General features: G+C 38.8%; 1 protein-coding gene across 1 annotated transcript in view; it reads right to left on the reverse strand.

Annotated features, from left to right (window-relative positions):
* HYDIN (HYDIN axonemal central pair apparatus protein) overlaps positions 1 to 27437 on the reverse strand; it is a 342406-nt gene that overhangs the window by 242830 nt on the left and 72139 nt on the right. Inside the window, 2 exon segments of the mRNA XM_007462964.1 lie at positions 3976 to 4094; positions 20198 to 20297. Coding sequence (XP_007463026.1) covers positions 3976 to 4094; positions 20198 to 20297 — 219 coding nt within the window.

Here is a 27437-nt window from a genome sequence, read left to right on the forward strand (position 1 = left end):
CACATATATACGGAATCAAAAAAAAAAATGTTCTGAAGAACCTAGGGGCAGGACAGGAATAAAGACACAGATGTAGAGAATGGACTTGAGGACATGGGGAGGGGGAAGGGTAAACTGGGATGAAGTGAGAGAGTGGCATGGACATATATACACTACCAAATGTAAAATAGATAGCTAGTGGGAACAGCCGCATAGCACAGGGAGATCAGCTCGGTGCTTTGTGACCATCTAGAGGGGTGGGATAGGGAGAATGGGAGGGAGACGCAAGAGGGAGGAGATATGGGGATATATGTATATGTACAGCTGATTCACTTTGTTATGAAGCAGAAACTAACACACCATTGTAAAGCAATTATAATGCAATAAAGATGTTTAAAAAAATGTATTACTAACTTCTCAGATTGCTGTGAAAATGACATTTATTAAATTGCATAACTTTTAGAATAGTGTATGACAAAGAGTGCTCATAAAAGACAGTGATTGCTATTTATGTCCCCAGTGCTAAGCAGAATGGGTTTAAGATTTACCTGTGCTTACGAAGCAACTGATATGCACTAGTGATAACTTGAAGGCAACTCAAAGGTGTTAATGGTAACTCGAAGGACACATGTTCTTCTCTCTGAGCTGGTGCACCAATTGCCTTTTTTCTTGTTTTTACCAGATCTTCTATAAGTTGCCAGTTCCTCTATTTTCAAGAATATGCATTTCATTCTTCTCCCCCTGACAAACCAGCAACTACTTATGTATATGGAATCCAGCAAATTGTTTGACAGTACAGTTCTGACACCTTGTGATTACTAGTAATGCCCTCACCCTTGCAGTTCAACTCCTTGGAGTGGGGAAAATTTATAGTAGAACTTCACCTCTCATTTGTTTTCCTTCTAATTACACTGGGGAATAGCATACTCTTGGGGGTTAGTCTTCATTTATCTGCTAAGCTCAGCAATGACTAACAGCAATAGCTAGTTACTCAAATTTGTTTCAAGTAGGTAATGTAATAAACTGAAAGAGAGATGCAATGAGGCATCAGCATTAAATACGCAGAGAGTGCAAAATATTCCCATAATAAGCACCTTACCATGTCCTTCTCTGCCAATGCACAGCTCTCAAAACTGTCCAGTCTGATGCAGCACCTCATTTAACACTTACTTAGCTGGCTGTGGTTTGCTTTACTGTTCAATTATGGGAGGGTGGGAAGTCATGGTCTCAAGGACACTTCTGTTAAAATTTGTAAGAAATTATTATTACATTCAGAGAAACCCTATCCATTTTGTAACAGGGAAGAGCAAAATCTGACTCCATGTTGGATCTGTTTCTTTTATTTAACCTTTGCTTTTCATTGCTTTTGTTATTATAATCATACATAATGGCTTGCCTCAGGGAACCCTGCCCCTCTGCCTGAATGTTAAACTAAAGTGCCTTTGTTCAGCTCACAGGGAGACAATCTGACCCTTCCCACCTGTGAATGGCTGCAGAAAAGAGTAAATTAACACATCCCCTCCCAGATGCTGGCCAAGCCCAGACCCGGAGATATTTTGCAAAACTAATGGCCTTTTTACTTTACTTCCTCACCTCCTCCCCTTCTCTGCTCTATAAAAGAAACTGGCATCCAGACCCCAATAAGATGTTTTTTGTGGACACTAGTCTGCCATCTTCTCAGTCTATCGGCTTTCTGAATGAAGTCACTATTCCTTGCCTCAACACCTTGTCTCCCAATTAATTGCCTTGTTGTGTAGCCAGCAGAGTGAGCTTGGACCTGATAACAATTCTGCATCAGAACTAAAGGTTCTTTTCCAGTGTGGCATCCATAAGACACAGTCTGTAAGGTGTGAGGGAAATTTGCACTGGATAAAGTACAGGCAGAGTATCAATTTAACAAGAACAATTTAATTTAATAAGAACTCTTATACCTTTTTTTCCCTCCCTAAGTGACCATTTTTTTCAGAATGCAATACAGGACAATGCAACATAGTAGCTGTGCCACCTTTCACTTTATGTTAGTCATGTGAGTGATTACTTCATTTAAGTTATGCTCTTCCGTATATTCCATCTCATCTTATGTATATTCCATGACATTAACATCTCTATTTACCCTTCAAATCATCCCATTTGGCCCATCGTTAAGTCTAATGAATGTGAGGACAAATGACACTGCAGGAAGCTCTCAACATCAGTTGGGCACTTACCTCCCATGCTTAGGCTAAGCTGAATTGGTTGTAGACCAGATTTGCCCATAATGAGAGCCCAAGGGATTGAAAAGCCAGCAAAGGGCTTTCTCTTCCCACACAATGTAGGACCCTAGTACCCCCGGGCTCACTAACATTTACAGGCTGTGTGACCCTGCCAAATTACTTAACAAATGTGGCAGAGTCAGATTGGCCATTCACTGAACCCATATCCTCTTCCTCCTGTGCCTATAGCTAGACGACATTTCCCAGCCAGCCTTGCAGTTACAGACCCTAACAGGATATGAACAAAAGCGATACATGCCACCTCCATTACTACCTCCTATAAAAACCTCTCATGTGGGGCTTCCCTGGTGGCGCAGTTGTTGGGAGTCCGCCTGCCGATGCGGGGGATGCGGGTTCCTGCCCCGGTCCGGGGGGATCCCACGTGCCGCGGGGTGGCTGGGCCCATGGGCCATGGCCGCTGGGCCTGCGCGTCCGGAGCCTGTGCTCCTCAGCGGGAGAGGCTGCAGTGGTGAGAGGCCCGTGTACCGCAAAAACAACAAAACAAAACCTCTCATGTGCATCCCTCCATGCCTTTCTCCTACTGCCAGTGTGATACATGTGAGACTACAATCTTGCAACTCAGATGTTAGGGGTTGGAGCGCCATGAGATCGAATGAGGCTGAGTTCTCGATGCTCTGTGGTAGGAGAGCCATCTGCTGATGACCAAGCTTGTCTGGGACTTTATGTTAGGAACAAAATAGATATATTATTGTATTTGTTTGTTACAGTATGTAGGGTTACCTTAACTAGTAAAACTTCTCTAAGCCCCAGCTTCCTCAGCTATAAAATGGGGATAATCATTGTGCCTTCTTCATAGGGTTTTTGTGAGGACCAAGTGAACTAATGCATACGTGCTCAACGTACATGAAGCGTGAGGATGTTGACTGAGTTAACAACTATGTGCCTCATATTTCTCATGTGTAAAAACAGGTACAGTAAAACCCACCACTCATGGTTCTGTAAGAGTTAGAAATCACACACACATACGTAGGCATGCACACATAATAAGGCATGGAACTTGACACCTATTTGTCACTCATTAAATAAATCCTTTTATTGCTACCTCTATAGAAATATAAACACTTACAATTTAGGAATCTTTCTACAATAAACTTTCAATGATTATGGTTTGATATAGTGTAAACAAGTGTCCTGGATATGAATTTAGTGATGAAGTGACACTGAAGTAACTTTGATCCTCATGAATCCATGGGTACATCATGTAAAAAATCACTTTCTATTTAACTGGAAAGACAAAGCAGGGAGATCTCTTCCAGAAATCAGGACGATTGGTTTTTAAATCAGAGAAAATTAATTAAAATTTTAAATTAGAGAAACTTCTGAAGTGTGAAAACAGCTATCCTCATTAGGACATTCTGGAAAATGTACAAGTTTCTCTATCCTCTGATCTGTAGGATTTATGTTGTCAGAGAACAAGCATTAAATAGATGGGGAGACGTATTTATAGTGTCCCCCTTTGCAATGTACAAAATGATGATGATAAAACCAATTAACTTATGACTTTGATGCTTTCTATAAAGCTAGAGAGGCTGAAAAGGATGGAAAAAGTTGCTTCCCTCAACAAGGCTGGGAGGGAGGAGGAGGAGTTCGATCGTTTGCGGTCTGAATAGGTATGAGTAATGGAAAAAATGTGATGTCACAAATTTTCTATCAATAAAAACACACACATAAAACAAAAAAAGCCAAGTACTTTTGAGTCTCAATGCACAATTCTAGTGCTTACCTCATAACAATGTACAGATCCAACAAAAACTTTTCCAATATCCAGCAACTCAAAGTTGAAGTGGATCTTTGGTCCCATTCCTTCCCCTTTGATTCGGAGGGGCAGACGGATCTCTCGGCCTGTAAAAACAATTCGGACTTTATTACCCTCAGCGACGCTTTATTACCCCAGATTACCCACAACCTCTTATTAATGTAAGCAGTCAAGATTATTGCAACAACTCCCTACAATGGACTGAGGGAGTGTAATTTAACCAGTGCTGAAGGTTTAGCTTATCTTTAAGAAACAAGAATACTGGTTAGTTTCTTAACTTTAGGGGAAAGCTTATATTGCAACCTAGGCTGACATTTTAGCGGAAAAAAACAATTTAAAAAATTTAACCCAATCTTAACTGTATCCTTAAGTTTTTTATAAAGGAAAATAATTTCTCTAAATCAGAGAAGAATGACATAAGATGAGCGCCGCCACGGGGCTCCAAGAGACCTTGTTCACACTGATCTTTCCTAGATTTAGGAAGAGCCAGGGTATTAAGGGATCTGAGTCTAGGAGTCTTACCTGACACTCACTTTGCAGTTTCTTTCATACAGAGGAAATGGAATCCACTAAACAGTATCCTTTACTACACAGCCACAATGCACCCAGGGTCAGTAGTACAGAGCACAAGCCTTTAAAGTACTGACTGCTTTTGTTTCCCTATAAAATGGGGTATGTATCTGCATCTGATAATACGTGATCATTATAAAAATATTAAAAGGAAAGTAGAAATTTTATCATAATTCCACCACCCAAAGATAACTACTGTTAGCATTTTGGTGCCAATCTGTCCACATTTAATCATATTTAAGAACTGTTAATGTAAATGAGAGCATATGCTATAAATTACATTTAGCCTGCTTTTTTTTCACTTAACAATACATCTGAAACATTTTTACGTATTATCACCTAAAGATGTAGTAAATATTTTTAACCAGTCCTTCTTATTCGATATTTAAGTGGCTTCCAAGTTTTCATTACAACAAATTACAATGTAATTAATATCCTTTAATATATTTATGATCAATTTTCCTATGTTTTCTTTAAGCACTTTGAAGATACCATTCTATTGTTTCTTGTCTTCCACCATTTCTGTTGAGAGCTTAGTTTATTGTCTTATTGCTCATTTGAGATAATACGTCTTTTCCTCTGACTGCGTTAAGATTTTCCTTTTGTCTTTGTTTTTCAGCAGTTTTACTGTAATGTTCCCAAGTGTGGTTTGCATTTATCCTTCTTGGGGTTTATTGCACTTTTTGAATCTGTGGATGAATGTATTTCATCAAATTTGGAAATTTTTTTAGTCATTATCTCTTCAAATATTGCTTATGCTCAATTTTCCCATTTCTTTATATATATATATATATATATATATATACACACACACACACACATATATGAGCTTTTTACCACATTCCACTCAGTTCTTATGTTCTTTTCTGCATTTTGTCCCTATATGCTTTAGTGTGGCTATTTTCTTTGATCTGTCTTATTTCCAGTTTACAAATTCTACCTCTAGGCATACCTAACAGGCTATTAAATTCATCTACTAAGTTCTTAATTTGTCATCATAATTTTTTCATGCTAGACTTCCTATTGGATTTTTTGTAGTTTCCAGGTCTCTGCTCAATATTATCTTTAGTAAGAACATTTAAAAAAATCTGTGTCTAGAAATTCTATCACCTGGCTCTCTATGGGTTTGCTCCTATTGTTTATCTTGGTGTTCTATCAGACTGTGCTACCTCCTCATATACTTGGTTATTTCTGATTGAGTGCTGATCAGTGTATATAAAAAACTGTAGATTTAATTTGAAACACTAGGATTCTTCCAAGTTCTGGCTGGTGACTAGGGGATATTAGCGATCCCAGATAACCTAATCTAACCATTGGCAGTAAGATTCTGTGATGGAATTAAGCCCTGCAGCAAATCACTGGAGTGACTATTTTCTCAATTCTCCCAAGAAGGGTGTGTAGCTAGTACTATCCTACATATAGAAGAGAAGTTAATTCCTCATATATAAGAGATACCTTAGAACATTAGGAATTAAATACTCTTGGAACCCCAGTGGAGAACTGTCTTAATCAAATCTATGCTTGAAAAATGATCCAACACTGAGCTCTAGTTCTTATAAGGACTTACTTCTAGTCTTATTTCTAGTTCCCACTTTACTGGGTCCCACCCTCAAGCACGGGGGATTTCTAGGGCCCTTTCTCCTTGGGCATCCCATGAACTCCTATGTTTTCTTCCTTAACTCTGCTTAATTTTTCAGACTCTGCAGTATCTCCCAAAAAGTCAGTGTCACTAAGGATAAAGAGGCCCCCCAAATCTGATTGTTTTGGTTTCTTTCTTCTCCTGGATCTTGGCCCCCAAATCCTTCACTGTCCAGGAAGCTCTCTTTTGCTCTCTAACAAGTTTTAAATATATATTTTGTCTCGTTCTTTTATTCTTTTAGTTGCTCTGTGTGTGTGTGTGTGTGTGTGTGTGTGTGTGTGTGTATGCGAGAGAGAGAGAGAGAGAGAGAGAGAGAGAGAGAGAGAGGAGAGAAAGGGAGTTAAATTACCCAGCCCACCACTATAGGAAGTAGAATGCCAGAACAAAAGGATACACATTTGACAGTTTGACAGCTATGGCCATATTGTCTTCTAGAATGGTTGTACTAATTTACACAAAAACATCAACAGTTTTAATGGTTTCTGTCTTTCCATGTTCTCCCTCAAAAATCAACACTCGAAAATATTTGATAATTTAATAGGTTTTCCTTAAATTTGCACCACTAAAATTTCAAGTTATTTAGGGAAAAATTATGTATTTGCTCTGTGTGTAACATTTTGAACATTCAAACTTATTTTGATGCTCTGTTAGATGTAATTATCAGTATCAGAGCAAATACACTTTGAACAACCAAGTGATATTATTGGTTGTTATTAATAATACTAATTTATTATCATCATAATAATGCCTTGTGACATTTTATGTTCCACTGTCTTCTATTGCTATTCAGCGTCTGTATCTTTAATGCTTCGTCTCCTTGACTGTCCTTTTAAAGACAAGAATACTTGTCTCTGGGTCCCCTCTAGTGCTCGGCAACACAGTGGTCATTAGGCAAGTATTGCTTTGATTACAAGAAACAAGAGCAATGTTAGCAATATTTGGAAACAGCTCATTTATTCAAAGGGTTCTCCCAATCCATGTGATCCCTGGAAAAGAAGTTCCTCTAAAGATCAGTGTTGGTTTGACAACACTCTAGAGCATCAGTAAAATTCTCAGAGAGCCCAAACCTTATCACCCTACTCCATTATTTTAGAGTTTTAATCTTCAAACCTGTTTTGAAGGCAATGATTTGTACTCCTTGGTCAAGAGAAACGTATTCTGACAGAGATCCAACTTTCAGAACGGCAAAGAAAGAGAACTGCAAATACATTGTGGAATAAACTGCAAGACTATTTATAACTGTCAGGCTTAAAGCTTTCCCAATCTGTTATCTTGACTGCCTTCCTTAATAAAAAAAAAAAAAAGAGAGAGAGAAAAGGAGATGTGTTGTACAAAAGCAGTGAGCCAATGTTTCTTTGGGAATTATTAATTACTTCAAAGGAGACTTGCTTATTTGTAGCTAGCCATTTCCCTAACCCAGGACAGAATAGGAGTAAAGTAATACCCAGGCTTGTGTTTGTAAGAGTTAATCTAAATTTTAGTGTTACATTACAAATGCTATGTTTCCACAAGATTTTTGAAGCAGGGATTTTGGCAAAAGGCAGCAAGATGGACAAGCTTGAAAGAACTAGTAAGCTCTAAGGTCAGATTCCTTATTAGAAGAGCAAAATATTAAAATGTTTTTAAAATAGCGAAGCTTCTCATCTATGATTACAGTGTCCTGGTTTCACACATGAGAAGCAGGGAGATGTACTATAGAACCCCTTTCACAGCCCTAAGATCTGTGAATGCAATAGATCATATTGCATTAAATACAAGAAAATGTAACCATGGGCTTTCAAAAACTTGCCATCTAAGATATATATACATATTAGATGTTCAATATGATACTTGAGCTCCATTCCTGTGCAGTAAGACAAGAAAAAGGAGGGGGGGAGTGTATAAATAGGAAGAACAAATGGTCATAATTCACAGATTTTATGACTACCTACCTGAAAAATCCTAAAGAACCTATAAATACTTTTTAAAATTAATAAGATGAAGAATGATGGTTACCAAATCAAATACAAAAGTCAACTGCATTTCTATACACAGCAAGAGTCAAAAAATTAATTTTCAAGATATTAATTTTACAATAGCAACAAAAATATAAAGTACCTAGAAATAAATCTAACAAAATATACTTAAGACTTTCAAGGAACAAATTGTAAAACTTTACTGAAAGATATTAGGAAAGATCTAAATAAATGGAGAACTAGGTTATGTTCTTGAAATGGGAGACTCAATATTATAAAATTGTCAATTTTCCCCAAACTGACCTATATAATTTTAATGCTCTACTAAACAAAATGCCAGCAGGTAAAATTTGGAGGAATTTGATGGTTCATTATAAAATTTAAGTGTAAAATCAAAGGGCCAGTAACAACCAAGACGTTACTAAAGAAAAATAAATTGAGGGGACTTGCCCTTTCATATATTATAGTCTGTTGTAAATCTATTGTAATTATGATAGTGTGGTACTGGGGCAGAAAGTGCAAAATTACTAAGGAAACAGAATACAGAACTCAGAATAAATGCACACATATGCAGATTTGACTTATGACAGAGCAGGTGTTGAAAATCAGTACAGAAAGGTGGACCACACAGTATAAAGAGCTAAAACAACTGAGCACCCACATAGGATCTGTGGTAGGCTGAATAATGGCCCCCAAAGATATCCAAGTCCTAATTCCTGTAACCTATAAGTATTATTTCATATGGCAAAAAAGGTGAATATTATACGACAAAAGATGTGATTAAGTTAAGAATTTTTAGTTGGGGATATTATGCTGGATTATCTTGACTACCGTAGCTTAGAAGTTGTCTTGAAATCAGGTCATAGTAGTCTTCCAATTTTATTCTTCTATTCCAAAGTTGTTTGGATTATTCTAAATTCTTTGCATTTCCATATGAATTTTAGAATGAGCTTGTCAATTTCTACCAAGAAAAAGCTGTTTGGACTTTTACTGGAATTGCATTGAATCTAAAGATAAATTTTGGGGGAAAATGACATCTTAATATTTAATTTACCCACCTATTAACAAGGTACAGTTCTCCATTTATTTAGGTTTTTAATTTCTCTCAGCAATTTTTTTTTTTTCTTTTTTTTTTCGGTACACGGGCCTCTCACTGTTGTGGCCTCTCCCGTTGCGGAGCACAGGCTCCAGACGCACAGGCTCAGCGGCCATGGCTCACGGGCCCAGCCGCTCTGTGGCATGTGGGATCTTCCCGGACTGGGGCACGAACCCGTGTCCCCTGCATCGGCAGGCAGACTCTCAACCACTGCGCCACCAGGGAAGCCCTCTCAGCAATGTTTTATAGTTTTCAGTGTACAGGTCTTCCACAACTTTTGTCAAATTTATCTTTAAGTAGTTCATATTTCTTAATGCTATTGTATTATAAGTAATATTGCTTTTTAAAAATTCAGTTTCCATTGTTCATTGTCTAGAAACACAACTGATTTCTCTCTATATAAATCTTGTATCCTGCAACCTTGTTACACACTTAATTTTCAGTCCTTGTCAAAATATTCTTTAGCACTATCTCCACAGATTTTAATTCAAAAAACATAGATGAAACCCAAGAACCTACATTTTTAATGAGCAGCCAGAGTGACTCTATGCAGATTCTCTAAGGATATTACCTCAAGAAAGATATGAACATTGTTAACTACATCAACTTCTGACAACAGGGCAGGGTAAGCTGACTCAGCACATCAAATACAAAAAAAATTATTAAAAGTATGACAAACATATAGTTTTAATACTTATCCAAGCCCAAAAGAAAGAAAGGAAAACACCAGGTGCTAGAAATAAAAAGGGAACTCAGAGATTTTTAAAGTACATACAGCCTTATGGTCTAATGGCTTCAGTTTAAACACCCTCACAGAAATAGGGCATATGGCTTTGTTCCTATCTGGGAATGAGGAACTGAACTTAGATCCCTGCATAAATCTAGGACCTTGGAAAGGATGCCTCTTTCCAAAAAGGAAACTAGAAAAATTCTACCTATTGGTCTAAGGGAGCAGTGATGAAGCTTGTCCTCTACCTTGCAATCTGAATAGGGGGAAAAGGCCCCTATGAGAAATCCAAGTCCCATGTATAGGTATGGGATCCAAATTTATATTATATTATAGGTGAAAGAATCAGAAGCTGTGAAAATAAAAGTTGTAAAGTCTTGAAGAAATAAAAAATTGTTCCAAAGGAACACCTCCATGATCCAGTACCCATACTGTCTTAGTCTGTTTGGGTTGCTGTAATAAAATTCCACAGACTGGGTGGCTTAAACAACAAACATTTATTTCTCACAGTTCTGGAGGCCGGGAAGTCCAAGATCAAGGTGCTGGCAGATTCAATGCCTGGTGAGAGCCCTCTTCCTGCTTCGCAGATGCTGTCTTCTCACTCACATGGAAGAATGGGCAATGGAGCTTTCCAGGGTCTCTGTTATAAAGGGCACTAACCACATTCATGAAGGCTCTGCCCTCTACCTAATCACCTCCAAAGTTCCCACCTCCAAATACCGTCACATTGAGTATTATGTTTCAAAATATGAATTTTGGGGCAAGGGGGCAGGGCCACAAACATTCATTCCATAGCACATGCTAAAGATGAGCTAACAACACAAACATTTCAAGCCACCTGAAGAATCAACATGAGGAAAATCAGTGGTTACCGAAAACATGCAAATTAGTACCCCAAGAGCTTGAGATAATAAAATGGTCTTAAATAAACTCTAACATAGCATTCTCAAAATCTTTAAAGAGGTAAATGAAGAAAGAGAAACCATTTGAAGGAGACAAAAATGAAAGTATTAAAACCAAACAGAACTTCTAAAACTGAAAAATCAAGTTGATGAAATAAAAACTGAATAGATAAATATACCAGAGTAGAAATAGCTGAAGAAAGAATTAGTCAACTAGAAGAAAGACCTTGGGAAAAAAACCCAGAATGTATCATACGGAGATGAAGAAATCAAAAATATAAAGGAGAAGTTAAAAGACTCTGCAATTCCATGGGAAAGACATATATCTAAAAGAATTTACAGAAGGAAAAAATTGCGATAATGAGATGAAAACAACAGTGAAGAGATAATTGCTGAGAATTTTCTAGAATTGATTAAAGGTTCTTAAAGAAGCATATCAAGTAGGATAAAGGCAAATCCATCTCAGTGAAACTGTAGAACATCAAAGCATAAATTAATTCTTAATATCAATCTGATAGAAAGACAGATAACCTAAGGAAATTAAAATCAGACTGCAGTAGATTTCTCATCTCAACAATTCAGTCCATTGTTCACGCTATGAGGAAGCAAGCAGCCACATGGAGAGGCCATTGATAGGTTCCAGCAAACAGAACCTGGTGAGGTCCCTGCCAACAGCCAGGATCAAGTGCCAGATATATAGATGGATGAGCTAAAAAATGAAATCAGCTTCTACCTTCAAGCGTGTCCAGCTGTCTTCATGTGGAGCAAAGAGAGCTGTCCTTGCTGAATCCTGAATCACAGATCTGTGTGCAAAATAAGTGATTGCTAGTTGTTTGAAGCCACTAAATTTAGGATGGTTTGTTATGCATCAAAAGATAAATAGAACAAAGTGACTTAAGCAAATTAGGGTTTTTATTTTGCTCACATAGGACACTGGGAAATAAGGATTGGGGGGAGGGTAGGATTTAGGGGATTAGGACGTGCTGCTGCTGCTGCTGCTGATGGTTGAAAAGAAAAATAAATATTGATTTGATGGCTACTTTCTCTTCATGTTCATAAATCATACATACAACTGTATTTACTATAGGTTTTAATGTTTTAATATATGGTGGAGCTAGTCCTCCCACAGTATTCTTGTTGAATTTTCTAGGCAACCCTACTTCATTTATTTCTTCCATAAGAATTTTAGAATCCACCCAATTAAAAAAAACAACCTTACTGATATTACCATTGGGATCACATTGCATTTACAGGGAGAATTGACCTATTTATAATGTTGATTTTCCTGACCCAAAACATGGGCGTTTCTATTCGTTCAAGTTTTCCTAAATTTGGGTATGTATAAAAGACATTGGTGTATTATTCTCTGTATTTTTCTTTATGTTTGAAATATTTGATAACTGAAAATGTAATTTAAAGTAAATGTAATCTAAAGTAGTTGATCAAGAAAATAATTTCTCATTCATAGGACTAAGATACTTTATATTATTATCAGGTTGCAATCTGATGAGTTTTGAGAAAGACAGCTTATAAATATGTAGAGTATTACTCACTTTTTACTCTGAAAATCCAAAATTGTTTTTAATGATTGGGGTGATTTAGCTTTTCCTTTCCTAAATCTCCATTCTTTAATTAGGATTAAACTCAAAAGCCTCAAATTGTGCTAAAAACTCAGATGTTTCTCTTATGATGCACAGAATGAAAATGGACAATAAGGTGCATATTAATTGGGTCTTTAAAGGAAGCGGGTATGTCTGGAGTCATTTCCAACATGCTTCTTTCCTGCATTTGACTCTGAAGCACCCATTAACGAGGTTATCTAGCAATATATTTCACAATTAAAATCAGAAAGTGTTACTTCCTTTGAAGTTCCCATATGGTGATCCAAACCAAATATGTGTAGTTTCCCTTTGAGTTTTTTTTTTCTTTAAAGGCAATCTTCATGATTAAATCAGGTATTTACACATTCCATTGTTAAGTCAAGACACATGAAAGATCAGTTTTGAGACCTAGATCAAACTATCAGCAAGTCTTTATAAATATCTAACATACAGGTTTAACTACTTCTAAGGAAATATGAAAATTTTAAATGAAGAAAACAAATTCAGTTTCAGATTAACTGAAAAGATTTTAATGATATTGTATTTGCCATATTCATGTCTGTGCAGATCACTCCCCTGCTTAGAGCCCTTCAGTGATTCCTTACTCCCTCTGGATGAAGTCTGAGGTTCTTAGTCGGGCAGACAAGGGCAGCCCTCCAAGAACTGGTTCCCACCTACTACACCAGCCTCCAGCTTCATTTCCTGCCCCCGCCTGTCCCCTCCCAAGTTTCTCTGTCTCTCTCTGTTTCACACCCCAGGAACTTGCAGTTATTTGTCATTTCATGCTCATGGTATATATATATATTTTTTTTTTTTTTTTCTTGCTTTATGGGGGCCTCTCACTGTTGTGGCCTCTCCCATTTGCGGAGCACAGGCTCCGGACGCGCAGGCTCAGCGGCCATGGCTCACGGGCCCAGCCGCTCCGCGGCATGTGGGATCCTCCCGAAACGGGGCACGAACCCGCGTCTCCTGCATCGGCAGGCGGACTCTCAAGCACTGCGCCACCAGGGAAGCCCCTCATGGTATATTTTTACATAGTGTTTCTCTATGTGTTTTCACAAGTGTTTCCCTGCTTCTTGTGCCCAGCCCCTCCTTTTTTTCACTTGACTAACATATATTTCAAGACTAAGTTGTGTGTCCTGTATTCTTTTCAACTATTATCATTCATTCACTGTATGGCATTACATAACTGTTGATTTATGTGTCCGTTTCCCCCCACTCAATTCTATGCCTTTCTGAGGGCAGGAACTGTGTTTCTGTGCATCTCTGTACTCATGGTGCCTAGATATAAAAGCTTTCAAAAGAAGAAAAGGTTGTAGCTGGAGATGTGGGTTAAATTTCATGCATCCCAAGTGGCCTCCCCAAAACCAATGACACTGGCCTTCCCTGCTACTTCCTGTCTCTGAACATACATTCACACAATGGAACACTATACAACAATGAAAATGAAATGCAACTAGAGCTACAAGCAACAATGTGGATGAGACATGCAGATTGATTCCAATTATGTACATTCCAAAGGCAGGCAGTACTAAACTGTAATGTTTAGTTATACACACATGGGAGTATAAGCTATAAATGAAAGCAAGGAAATAATAATCATGAAGGACAGAATGGTGATTATCTCAGGGTGAGGCTGGGGTGAAGGGAGTATGATTGGGAAGGAATACACAGGGGGGCTTATTGAGGCTGGAAATATTCTATTATTGATCTTGGTGGCAATTACATAATGTCTGCCTATAATTATTTGTTATACTGTACCTGTGTGTGTATTAGTTCCCTATTGCTGCTAGAACAAATTACCACAAACGTAGTGGCTTAACATACAAACTTACTATCTTAAAAGTTCTAGAGGTCCAAATCCAAAATGGGTCTCACTGGGCTAAAATCAAGGTGTTGGCAGGGCTGTGTTCCTTTCTGGATGGTCTAGGAGAAAAACCATTTTCTTGCCTTTTCCTTTCCTAGAGGCTGCTTGAATTCTTTGGCCCTCTAGCTTCAAAGCCAGAAATAGCTGGTAGAGTCTTTCTCATAGGGCATCATTCCGACACTGAGACTGATCCTTCTGCCTCCCTCTTGAACATTTAAGGACCCTTGTGATTATTACTGAGCCACCCAGGACATTGTCCTTATCTTAAGGTAAGCTCATTAGTAACCTAAATTCCATTTTCTGCCCTAATTCCCCTTTGCCGTGCAACGTAACATATCCACAGTAACATATCCACAGATGCTGGGGACATGGACATCTTGGGTAGGCCATTACTCTGCCTACCACAGCACACGTTATGTACATTTCTGAATCTGTGTTCTATTTCTCAGTGACAAAAGGTGAGAAGTCGAATTGTGGTATGTAAATACAAAGAATTCCTATACAACCATGAAAAAGAATGGCCCCTTTTTATTTAGCGTTATGGAATAATCTCTAAGAAATATTTAAAAAGCAGTGTTAGAACTACTGTGTAAAGTATGCTGTCATTTATGTAAAAAGGTATGAGGAAAAGCATATCTATATGTATTTGCTTTTATATGCTCAAAGCATATAGGAAAACAAAAGCAAAGCAAAACAAAACGAGGGAAGGAGCTTTTCGATTTGCCTAAGAAGTATTTCTTAGTGGCCTAAAACCAGGAGATTTTACCAACCTTTGAAGATAATAGTAAGGAATCAGCACCAGCCCTTGAAAAGACACAGAATTGCACAGAATTTACAGGGAAGACAATGTGGAATTACTATGTAAACAAAACCCTTCCCTGGCAATCCGTATCTTTTAATAAACCACTAACAAAATAAAGAAGAATGTCATGGAGATGGAAAATTACACCGTTCAGTTTACCCAGGATGTGAATTCTATGGCAGAATTCAGAATTGCAAAGGAAACAATAGATAAATGCAATTAGTTATGTAATGTTTGGGAACCTCCTGGAGAGCAGCCAGCCCCCTGGAATATGGCCAAGCACAACATCCCAGGGAAGCCATTGTTGGGAGGGAGGTCCCAGCACCTGTGATGTGGGGGCCACTGGACCATTTCCAGCCTATGTCTGAACACCGATATATCAACATTTCCTCCAGATCCATTAAGAAGTCCGGGGAAGGGGCTTCCCTGGTGGCACAGTGGTTGAGAATCTGCCTGCCAGTGCAGGGGACACAGGTTTGAGCCCTGGTCCAGGAAAATCCCACATGCCATGGAGCAACTAAGCCCAGGCACCACAACTACTGAGCCCATGTACCACAACTACTGAAGCCCGTGCACCTAGAGCCCGTGCTCTGCAACAAGAGAAGCCATCGCAATGAGAAGCCTGTGCACAGCAACGAAGAGTAGCCCCCGCTCACCTCAACTAGAGAAAGCCCACACACAGCAATGAAGACCCAACACAGTCAAAAATAAATATAAATAAAATAAATAAATTTATTAAAAAAAAAAAAAAAAAGAAGTCCAGGCTAGATGATGCTGGTCTGAAGTGTGAAAACAGACCTGTCAATCCAGAAACTCCTAGTCCATTCTTCATTCATTCTAGGGCCATCTTGAGAATCTAACATCCATGGGCAAGGGAGAGAGCAGATCAAACTGGGATTCATTCACTTATTCATTCATTTTTTTCATTTATTTGCTCATTCATTTAATCAGTATTTATTGAATGGCTTTATCTTCCTAGTGCTAACAGCTTAAGACATAGAGTATGATTTCAACATATAAATTTTTAAAACAGGTAAAACTACACTATTTTGCTTAGGGATGAATACATAGGTGGTAAAATTATATATGAAAACAAGAAAATGACTATCATAAAAGTCAAGGTGATGGTTACATCCAGGGAAGGTGCAGGAAATATCATCAGGAAGGGATACACACCTCGAGTGGGTGGAGGGTGGCAGAGTCTTGGGTTAAGCAGCCCCCTGTAGACAGCCTGACTCCTTTACACAAAGAGAAAAGTAACTGCATAGATATGGACTGAAAACAGTCCATTGATATGGAATGAAAACAAGATATTGCAGAATAGTGGAATTTTTGCACTGGGGATACTAACGATTGTGTACTCTTATTACTCTCCCCCCAAGTTTAAAATCACCACGGTTATATTCCTGGGAGACCTACACATTAAACAGCAGAAGTAAGTAGCACTAGCTACCCTGAAAATTAAACCCATTTTCTTATTCTTATATACAAACAGATAACCACAGACCAGAAGACATTGGAAGTAACCCTATGAATGCATACCTGCTACTCTGGATTTTTCTGACTAATAAATGTCAGTATTTCTCTGGGCATCCTTATTTAATTGCTTTAAATGGCATTTAATATTATTTATTATTCATGTTTGAGGATTAAAATCTTGTTGTTTGACAACAGATCATCAATCCTGTAGGTCTAACTTAGGAATGTTAAGATTTCCGGAAGAATAAAATGAAAAGAAAAAAAAAAAGAAAGAAAAAGGAGGACAGTATGTAAAAAAAATAATTTCCCAGAGCTGGAAGGGACACATGAGTAACCAGACTCAAATGTCCCATAGAAAGCTGAAGAAAACGAACTAGGAAAACTCACTCTTGGACACAGCTTCAGGACATTTCAGACCCCAAGTACAAAAAAAGGAAAACAACAAAAACAAAAACCCTAGAAAATATGAGAGAGAAATACAAGGCCACCTATAAAGGAAGGAGAATTGGGTGGCCTTCAAACTTCCGGATTTTTACAATAAAGTTGGCACTATGGCTTCAAAGTTCTGAGGAGAAATTATTTTAAACCTAGAATTCTACAGTCAGCTAAACTCTCAAGTTGGTATGGAGGCAGAATAAGACATTTTCCTGCATGCAAGGGTCAAAGTTTCCCACCTAGATACACTTTTTCTGAGGAAGTTACTTGAGCAAAGTGAGAGTCAAAAGATATAACGGAACACACATGGAAATTAAAGAAAAATTCCTGGATAAAAACTGTGCAGGAGGTAACTGATCTAAATTAGAATAAAAAGCTGGTGGGCTCTGAGGAAATGTCTTCAAGGAGAAGAGGAGCATGAATTCTGAAATTAGATAGGAATAAAGAAATGAGGAATTAGAAAACACAGGGGGGGAAAACACCAAAAGCTGTACAAGAGTCAAGTCAATTATGAAGTAATTGAGTATGAGTAATTGAGTAATAGAGTAAATCATACTCTATGACTCAACTAAAGCTAAAACAAGGTATAGTTATGAAAAAGTGGTAGACAGTAAAGAAAATCTACAAGATACAGACCTTAAGGACATTCTTTGAGTGTCTAAGTGTCAGAACACTCAATCAACAGAATATAAAATGTAATCTCAGAACACAATTTGACCCTTCAGTGTATAAAATTTATGTAGACAAAATAGAAGACTTGAATGTGGTTATCAACCATGACAACACAAAGTAGAATAACTCACAGAAGAGGGAGAAATAGGGTTAACTGCAGTGGGCAGGTTAGGGGTTCCAATATCTTTATACATCCATAGATACTGTAGAGCTGATGGATCCAAAAATATAGTTTTAAGTATATAAATAAAAGTTATTTAAGGATATAAATAAAACTCATAAAATAAAATAAATATAATAAAAATAATTGGGTTGCCAGGGGCTAAGGTGGGGGATAGAATTGCCTGTAAAGGGGCATGAGGAAATTTTATGGGGTGATGGAGATATTCTATACTTGCTTTTGGTGGTGGTTACATCACTGTTTAGGTTTGCCAAAGTTCACAGAACTGTACACCAAAAAAGGGTGAATTTCATTGCATGTAAACTATAAACCAATAAGCCCAGGAAAGTAGAGGAAACAGAGGTGAACTAAATCTTCATCTTTCATATTGAGGACTCCAAAGTAGTATATAAAATTGATAAATCAACAAATAGCCATATAAGCATAGAATCAGCAAGGGAAATTACCACCACAAGAAACATGTAAAAGTACTTCTTGGAAGCAGTACTGGAGAAACAGACTGTTATTTAGCTTCATGATATTACTATATGCATGTTTTACTTATTTACTGGCATCAGCTTTTTTAAAAATTCTGAAACATTTTTAAAATACAGAAAAGTCTCCAGAGTAGTGCAAAGAACTTCTATACATCCTTTGCCCAATAATCCCCTTTGTAGCAAAGGATCCAATCCATGCTCACATGTTGCACCCAGATATCATGTCTCCCAGGTCTCCTTCAATCTGGAGCAGTTGTTCAGTCTTTTATTCTTAAACTTTTTGATATTGTTTGAAGATTACAAGCCGGTCATCTCGTTTTGTCCTTCAATTTGGGTTAGTCTGATGCTTCCTTGTTATTAGACCCAAGTTAGGTTATTTTGGTCCTAATATCATTGAAGACATGCTGTGTTTTCTTTGCATCCTAGCGGGTGATACACAACATTGATTTGCTCTATATGCTGGTATTAACCAAAATGACATCTACCAGGTCTGTTTAGTGTAAAGTTAATTTTCTCCTCTTTATGATAGTGAGTATTTTGAGGGAGAATATTTTGAGACTATGTTAAAGCCTGTTCCATACCTCCCTTTCACCTATTAGTTTTTAAGCCATTGGTGATTTTCACCAGAATTGGTTTTTACTATGATTGCCAAATGGCAAATTTTATTGAGTAGATTCATTCACAGATTCCTGTTTATTCAATTGATTATAATCTATTAGTGTCATTATTTATTTTGATTCTAGACTTGTTCCAAATTTGGTCAGGGAGAGTCTCTTTACTGGCTTCTGTGTCATTTTGATATATCTGTCTTTCTTTAAGCATTTCCTTATTTTCCAGCACAAAAGGATGTTCCACGCTCATCTTGCTCTTTCTCTGCCTCAGTTCTAGAATCAATCAATTCTTCAAGGTTCCTTTTGAGTGGAGGGTGGGATTTAGAAACCAAGCTTTGGGTGCTAGCTGTGCTCATTGCTATTAGGGTCTCAAAGCTCCCATGACATCTCAATGAACATAGCTAGGAATTAAGCATATGTATGTACATACACACATACATATATTTGCATTTATATTTATTTCTATATCCATGCATATCAGCAACCCTGAGTTGACAGTGATAACTTCAATTCCATTCCAATACCAAAGGGCTCATCTTAGGCTTCCTCCTTCCCATATTTGTATCTCCTCCCTCCGAGAGTGAAAATACTGGCTCTTGTTATCCTCAATATATTTACTTTTTTGCTTAACTCCTCTATATGTATCCAACCTCCTGAAGCCATCAGGTTGTCACCCTACTAGTACACCCTCCTTGTGGCTCTGGCCACTGCCAGGCTGCCTTCCCATCTCACTTGGCATGATTATGATAAAAACTTAAAAAGGAAAATATTAAGTAGCCAAATACTATAAAAAGAACAAAATATAACATTGTGATATAACACTGCGAGAATTGGTGTCAAGTAATATTCTTACTGCTCCAAAAATCAAAGGGTAACCCAGACCCATGGTTTCCCATCCCCACCCACCACACCACAAGTGTAATGTACTTCAAAGTTTGAACTGTACTAGAAAGAAGTGTGACATGCCTAGCTTGACTCCATCATTCCCCTATTGATATCATACACTGCACATAGCCTGAACATTCTCTCTCCCCTCTCCCTCTCTCTCTCTCTCTCTCTCTCTCTCTCTCTCTCTCTCTCTCTCTCTCTCACACACACACACACACACACACACTTTATCACTTTATGCTCTAGGTACTTGGTAACCTGAGTTTACCACACGGAAGAAGTCTTTACCTGAAATATCACAGTAAACAGTCTGCTGGTACAGTTTGGCTTCCCGAGGGTTAAAGTACACAGTGATTTCAGCTGATGAATTGGGCCAGACATCACCTTCCTAAAAACGTGAAAGAATCATTAAAAAACAATATGATGGAGGGAATGCACTGCTTTTAAACGCTGTTGTTGTAACTCCAGGAAATTTGAAGGAAATATTTTGACAACAAATAAAAGAAAGCACAATTTTACCCAACAGATAGGAAATTTCTACTACTTGTTAAGAGGTGGTACAAGCTGGAAACAAGCTTCAAAGATCATTTCAGTGAGTTCATGAATATATAATTAGTTACTAAAGGAAACTAGGGTGTTTAGGGCATTTTTAAAATTTGTGGATTCAATTAACATTCATTATATGCCACTGTGTGTCCAGCATTGGGCTTCAGAGATGAAGAAAGGTATGGTCTAAGATTGCATGGAGCTCACACCTCAGAGAGATGATAAAAATGTACACAAATATCTTGAAATATACGTGACAAGTGCTGCGCCTTATCTAGATAAGGTCCAGAAAGGCCACAGGGAAAGAAGTATCTAACTCACCTGATGGAAAAAGCATTCCTAACTTTTGAGTGACAGCATAAGGAAATACTCTTATTCTGTGAAAATGGCAATGGCCCGAGGCAGAACAATGGCCAGATCAAACTCTGGTTCTGATCCAGTGTGATATTATTTCTCATTTTAACTCAAACTACTCAAAAGTCACAATAAGAAAACCAAGTTTTGAAACTGTAATGCAACATACCACATATCAGAATCCCCTTGAGATATCTTTTGAAAAATATTTTTGTACTAACCACGTAACTTTTCAGGGCTGTAAAAGGAGATGCTATAGCACCTGCCTCAAAGGGTTTCCTAAGGTCTGACGAGGGATCATGCAGGTCAAATGCTTTCTGACCCACATTCAGTACACAGTAAGAGCTCAGCAAATAACTGTTTGCTAGGACTGATGTTATTCTTATGCCACTTGGAAAGACTAAGATGAAAGTATCAGAAAAATTAGGGGGGAAATGTGTTTTTTTCCTATGGTTTTTGTAAATAAGGCCAAGAACATCAGTGATAAGCACATCTAAAACTGTATAAATGGTCCTACCAACTGAATAGAAAACTAAGGAAAGGCAACTTGATAAATAATTAGGATCCAGTTTCAGACAGTCCCACATGCATGTTCTATTTCCAGTTTGGCTGGAACTGAACATAGTGCTGGAGTAAAGAATCAAGCAGAGAGCAAAGTGGTTTAAAATGCAGACGTCAAACAAGATGGGGAAAACAGAAAACTAGAGCCAATTTGGGTTTGCTTACGAAGGTAACAGCCTGGTGAGTGTGCTTCTCAGGCAACGTCGCCCTGCTTCAGAAGCATGAAGGGCACAGAGTCTCCAAGAAGCAGCAGTGAGGGGGACTTCCCTGGTGGCCCAGTGGTTAAGACTCTGCACTCCCAATGCAGGGGGCCTGGGTTCGATCCCTGGTCAGGAAACTAGATCCCACATGCTGCAATGAAGATCCCGCACATGGCAACAAAGATCCTGTGTGCCGCAACTAACACCTGGCACAGCCAAATAAATAAATATTAAAAAAAAAAAAAAGTAGCATTGAGGGCTGTGGGTGTCATGTGGGTCCCAGGAGCTCTCACTTCCACATCAGCCCACTAGAATGAAGGCTCCATGAGGGTGGGTGCTGCTCTATCTCCAGCACCTAAACCAGAAGTGGCTCATAGTAAGTGTTCAACGTATTTATTGAATCATTCATATCACTCAGTTTGAACACTGTGTAGTTATTGGTAAATGCCTATTCATCTTTGCAGTCTACTTCTGCCATTTTCTCCTCAACTGGAACCACAAAAGTCATACAATTTTAGAGCTGACATGGACTTTTGAGATCATTCAGGGCATAGGGAAGTCCTAAGCACTTTTGCTTATTTGCGCATTTCACCGTGGCGCTTTTCCAAACCTTGAAACGGGTATCCGTTTTATTCTGATAAACAGCGACTACCTGGCCCATTTTGATTTGTGGGGGTTTTTAGTGATATGGAGTGCTATGAACACTCGTGGCCAGAATGAGCAGAGAGGCCAGGCAGAAAAAGTGGCTCATCCATTCACTGGTGTATCAGTGGGTAGTCCATCTCAGAATGTCTAAAGACCTGGCCTTACTCCTAACCCATGAGACAAACGTATTCCCCTGCTGGGTTTAGGCTCTGCTTTATTTAGAAGTGTAGAATGGACACAGCTAACCTGTTCCTATCCAAACTGACCACTGGGGCTATCTTGGATCCCTAGAAAACCTCTGCTAGAAAAGTCTCACCAGAGTGGTAAGAAATGCCCCAAAAAGGACATGCTGGGAATCAGATAAGCTCGGTACATGTGTGAAAATTCAAGGACCTTACGGTTTGAGCTGGGCCAGACCACTTTCAAACACGAGAAAATCCAGGGTCCACGTGCATACAAGAAGGCAACAAACTTAACTTCTATCCCAGAAGCACTCTTGCACATCCCATCATCAAAGAAGTCTGATTATCAGACTGGTGGGTTGGAAAACGGTGGGACAGACATGCTACAGAGAAGCAACCAGAACCTCCAAGAGGAGGGAGCAGTGGATCCAGGAGCGGACTGTCTGATATGGAGCCCCCTGGAAGCTGAGAAGCCCTTCCTCCATGGGGTTCTTCAGACTGGGAGAATGGGACTGTGGGTGCCGTGCTTTCTTATCCTGGGCTGCAGCTGTTTTGTTGTGCTTAAGATGTAGTAATTTACGGCTTTTACTGAGCCCCCAGAGACAATTCAAGGACAAATCCCATGCTAAAAACTCTCCTGGGCTTGTATCAGGTAATGTGCATTAAGAGGGCTGAGTGTATCTATAAAAACAGAAGTGTGGTCATTCAGTTTCCTCCCACAGAGGGATGTTTTCAATATTAGGTCATTTGAAGGAGCTAGGAACATGCAGAAGGACACTTTTATTTTTCAGTCGGGATTAAAATAAAAGTTAAAGAACTCAATTTCTTTACAGCAAAAACTCACTATAGCATTTTCTACCAAATCAGAGAGAGCAAACTCCAGTAACAGGCAATCAGCCTAACATGACCCCAGTGCTACTTATGTATCTTTGATACATTTCATATTACTTTTCCCACACTTCTGAAGTTAACTTCCATGCCATTTATGTCTCTGACAATAATTTTTCTTTCTTTATTGCTCAGTTCTAAAGTTTCTTTCTGAAAGCCAAAACATTCAGAATGTTCCCTACTGGCTCTGACATCAATATCCTTTCCTCCCAGTCCTGTGAAACCAGCCTAATCGTACAGAATCCCCTGCTGTTCTGCTTTCCTTCCATATATGACTCCTTTCCCATCACTGCCCGTTTTCCTGCTCCAAATGAGAGATGAGCATGGAGAATATAATCTGTAAATGACCATTATCTTGTTTGTTGAAAATAATTGTCCAAATGGCCTTCAGTTTTACTGTAATTATCTTCCTTCTTGGTCTTAATGTTTTGTTTTTCCCTCAGACCCATGACTGCCTTTCACTTATTAATCAAGTGACCTGCTAGAAGGAATCAACTTTGAATTTTCAGGTCTAAAGTTAATTCCCATGTTTGCAGTTTTTGTCCCAATATTAAATATCTCTGGAAATGGAATTTCTGGAACACGAACAACCAAGTGACTCGACAGGGACAGTTCTGAGACTTTCTGAAAGCTGTCTATGAACATGTCACCACTGGTTCATGATAGGCCATTAACACGATCACGAGAAAGGTGTCTATTAAAATGATCTCCTTAGGGCTTCCCTGGTGGCGCAGTGGTTGAGAGTCCGCCTGCCGATGCAGGGGACACGGGTTCGTGCCCTGGTCCGGGAAGATCCCACATGCCGCGGGGTGGCTGGGCCTGTGAGCCATGGCCGCTGGGCCTGCGCGTCCGGAGCCTGTGCTCCGCAATGGGAGAGGCCACAACAGTGAGAGGCCCGCGTACCTCAAAAATAAATAAATAAATAAATAAATAAATAAATAAATAAAATGATCTCCTTAAAAATTATATGGGCAATGAGTAAAGAGGCTCTTTAAAAAAATCTCTATTGAAAATCTTTAAATAAAAATAAAATATTTTAAAAATTACCTTTCTTCCCCCCCCATTACCCATCTCCTTCCTTCCTTCCAATGAAGAATTACTTCTGAAAATTCTGCAAAATCAAAACCCAAAGTGCAAGAACAGAGGGTTATGTATGCATTTAATTTACTTGGTTTATCTGGAAAGTAGCTTACAACATGACTCAAGGCCCGAATTTATCATATAAAATAGCTGCATTTTAATTCCCAACTTACATTTAGAAGAGTAATCTAAACATTTGCCCACTCAAACGTTATACTTTCCGATCATACCTTCTAATCTGACAAGAGATTAGACACAATACAAGAATGAACTGTATATAACTCCAAACTATAATATTTGCAGCCATTAACTGAGAGCTCATGTTCCCAGCACTGTGTTAAAATGCTGATATAGGGCTTCCCTGGTGGCGCAGTGCTTGAGAGTCCGCCTGCCGTTGCAGGAGACGCGGGTTCGTGCCCCGTTTCGGGAGGATCCCACATGCCGCGGAGCGGCTGGGCCCGTGAGCCGTGGCTGCTGGGCCTGCGCGTCCGGAGCCTGTGCTCCGCAAATGGGAGAGGCCACAGCAGTGAGAGGCCCGCATAACGCAAGAAAAAAAATGATATACATTATCTAGTTCAATCTTTACAACCTTGTGAAGTAGTACTATCCCCATTTTAAAGATGAGAAAACCAAGGCAAGGGGAAGTTAAGCATCTCACCCAAGGCCACATCAATAGTAAGTGGCAGAGCTGGGATTCTATAATACTTTTTTCTTTAACTTCCTGAACCCTACTGAAATTATAACAAAATGTCAGGTCTCACCTTTCTCATATTGTTTTTAAAAAATGCCAGGAGAAATTTAAAAACACTACAACTGACAATCAGGCTTCACTGAAGCCAGCATGACCTGGTGTTCCTGTCTAGTGAACATAGTAGGACATTCTTCATACTCAAACATTCAGGTAACTTGGAAGGTGACTCACAGGAAGTTCTTGTGGATGATACAGTCAACATTAGCATGTTGCAGCTCTTGAGAAATGCACTGGAGGATCTTTATCAAGCTATCCTGGTGGGGTAGGGTACAGCCAGCTCAGAACAAGCTCAGGGAATAATGACTTCAAGAGCAGCTATAATGTGTAATGAGTTCCATCATGTTCCACCAAAATGGAAATACTCTTGACTATATAATCAAATATTTTCAGCTATCTTATCATATTTAAGAAAAATTTAAAGAATTTCTCTTGGGAAATAAAAACATCCTCTTAAAGTCAAATTTCTATCAATCAATAAGAGAAAAAAATGAAAGCACTGTTTAGAAGCTATAATCTGTGTCACTACCCACAATTGCGCTTGTAGCACCTTTCAGATCAATGGGAGGCTCTCTATTGTCACTTGGGGCAAAGAGAAGTGTCTCAAAGAGATACAGGGAAAAAATAGAAGTGAAAAAACTGAAGGTAAACTATCCTAATTATCATGGAGAGAAAAGATTGAATTGGCACATGACATGCAAAGAGATTTTTCTTGTCCAGTGTATCTCCTAGGACTAGAAACTGTGAATTTAGTAAAGTTTTGATTCTTAAAATAATGACCAGAAAAGTTTCCAAGAGAGGGGTTTAAGATTTGGCCATCTGTCAGAGAAAGTTTCACAAAAGGTGTGTTCTATCTTGGGTGACCCATGCATGGTGAAAATTCCAATGGTGTTTTGCAGAGCTGAGGTAGTTGTGCATGATGCTCATGCCTTTCTCTGGAGACAGCAGACATGCGTCTCTTCCAACAACGAAGGGTCTTAATTTATTTAATAAGCCATAAGGAACCTTGCTGTTTCTAAGACTTCCCTAGGCCTCCCTCCACCTCCAATGGTTCTCTACTCTGAGCACAAAGATCTGAGAGGACAAAGAGGGAGGGTGAAGAATAGGAAAACCACACCAACAGAAGAGTCGTGACTTGTCAAGGACAGTTTGCTCTCAGCAGATCCCTGTCCTCCTTTCTCCTTTCCAGTGTCCTTTTCCAAGGAGTCAGCGCCCACGTTTGCAATGTGACTCACGACTAATGGTACAAGAAGTGGAAGGGGGTTGCAGTAAAAAGCTAGATTTTTCCTCTTTGGTAGCCATCTGGGCTCCCACCCAACCTGGTTCTGCTGAGCTCACATGCTATGCCGATTTGGGAAAAATAAACTAAATTTGAGCTGTGCTTTCAAAGTCTGAATTGCTGAACCACGTTTTCCTCAGGCTTAGGTGATGACAAAGCATAGTTTACTGTTACTTACATGGTAATAAAGAAATTATCAAGTTTCTCTCCCTTTTTAAGGCTTAGTTACATTAAGCTGAAGCTTCCCTAGGGATTCTGGATGAAGGAGCAGAAATGTCTTCCCTGCTCACTGATGTCAGTCAGCCAATCATTTAGGGCCAGTTGGGGCAAAGATCTTTAAATTCTCAGACCCTTATTTCTGAGAAAATATCAAGTGTTCAACATTCAGAAAATTGCTGCATCTTAAAAGTGTGACCTGAGCCAGCAGTACCAGAGTTCAGAAACAAGGCTAGTACAACTGTGCTGTGATTTCTCAGAGGACTCCTAGATGCCTATGGAAACCGAAAGCTTAATTCTCTTTTTGCCCTGTAATATTCTTCTGCCTCTCAATTCTCGCAACTGTGTTTTTTATCTCTGACTCTCTCTCACTCAGGGTACCCAAGAGACCTAAGCAGAGGAAATAACAGAATGAGACTGTCAAAATTCTGTACAGCCAAAGTCCATCTAGTAAAATAGAATATTGTATTTCTGAAGGTAGTCAATTCCACTTGTTTTTCTGGAAGGCACAAAACATGCCTAATAGACTAAATTTCACAATTCTTTTCCAAGGGGGGAAGAAAACTATATGGATGCAAGTGGCTTGAGAAATGATCAGTATTCTGTAGAACGTACTACCTTCCCTAGGTCAGGAATAAATGGGAAATTTTAGGTTAATTACATTAATATTTCAAGACATTATCAAAAGAATGGACATGAGGAACTTGATAAAAATAGTAATACAGCACATGCTTTAATGACTAGAACAACAATTATGGTTAATATTAGAATATCAATAAACTACCAAGTAAAAAAAATTCCTTCCAGCCCATTTTCTTGTATCTGCCCA

This window comes from Lipotes vexillifer, unplaced genomic scaffold (genome assembly GCF_000442215.2).
Source record: "Lipotes vexillifer unplaced genomic scaffold, Lipotes_vexillifer_v1.1 scaffold70, whole genome shotgun sequence".
Taxonomy (NCBI): domain Eukaryota; kingdom Metazoa; phylum Chordata; class Mammalia; order Artiodactyla; family Lipotidae; genus Lipotes; species Lipotes vexillifer.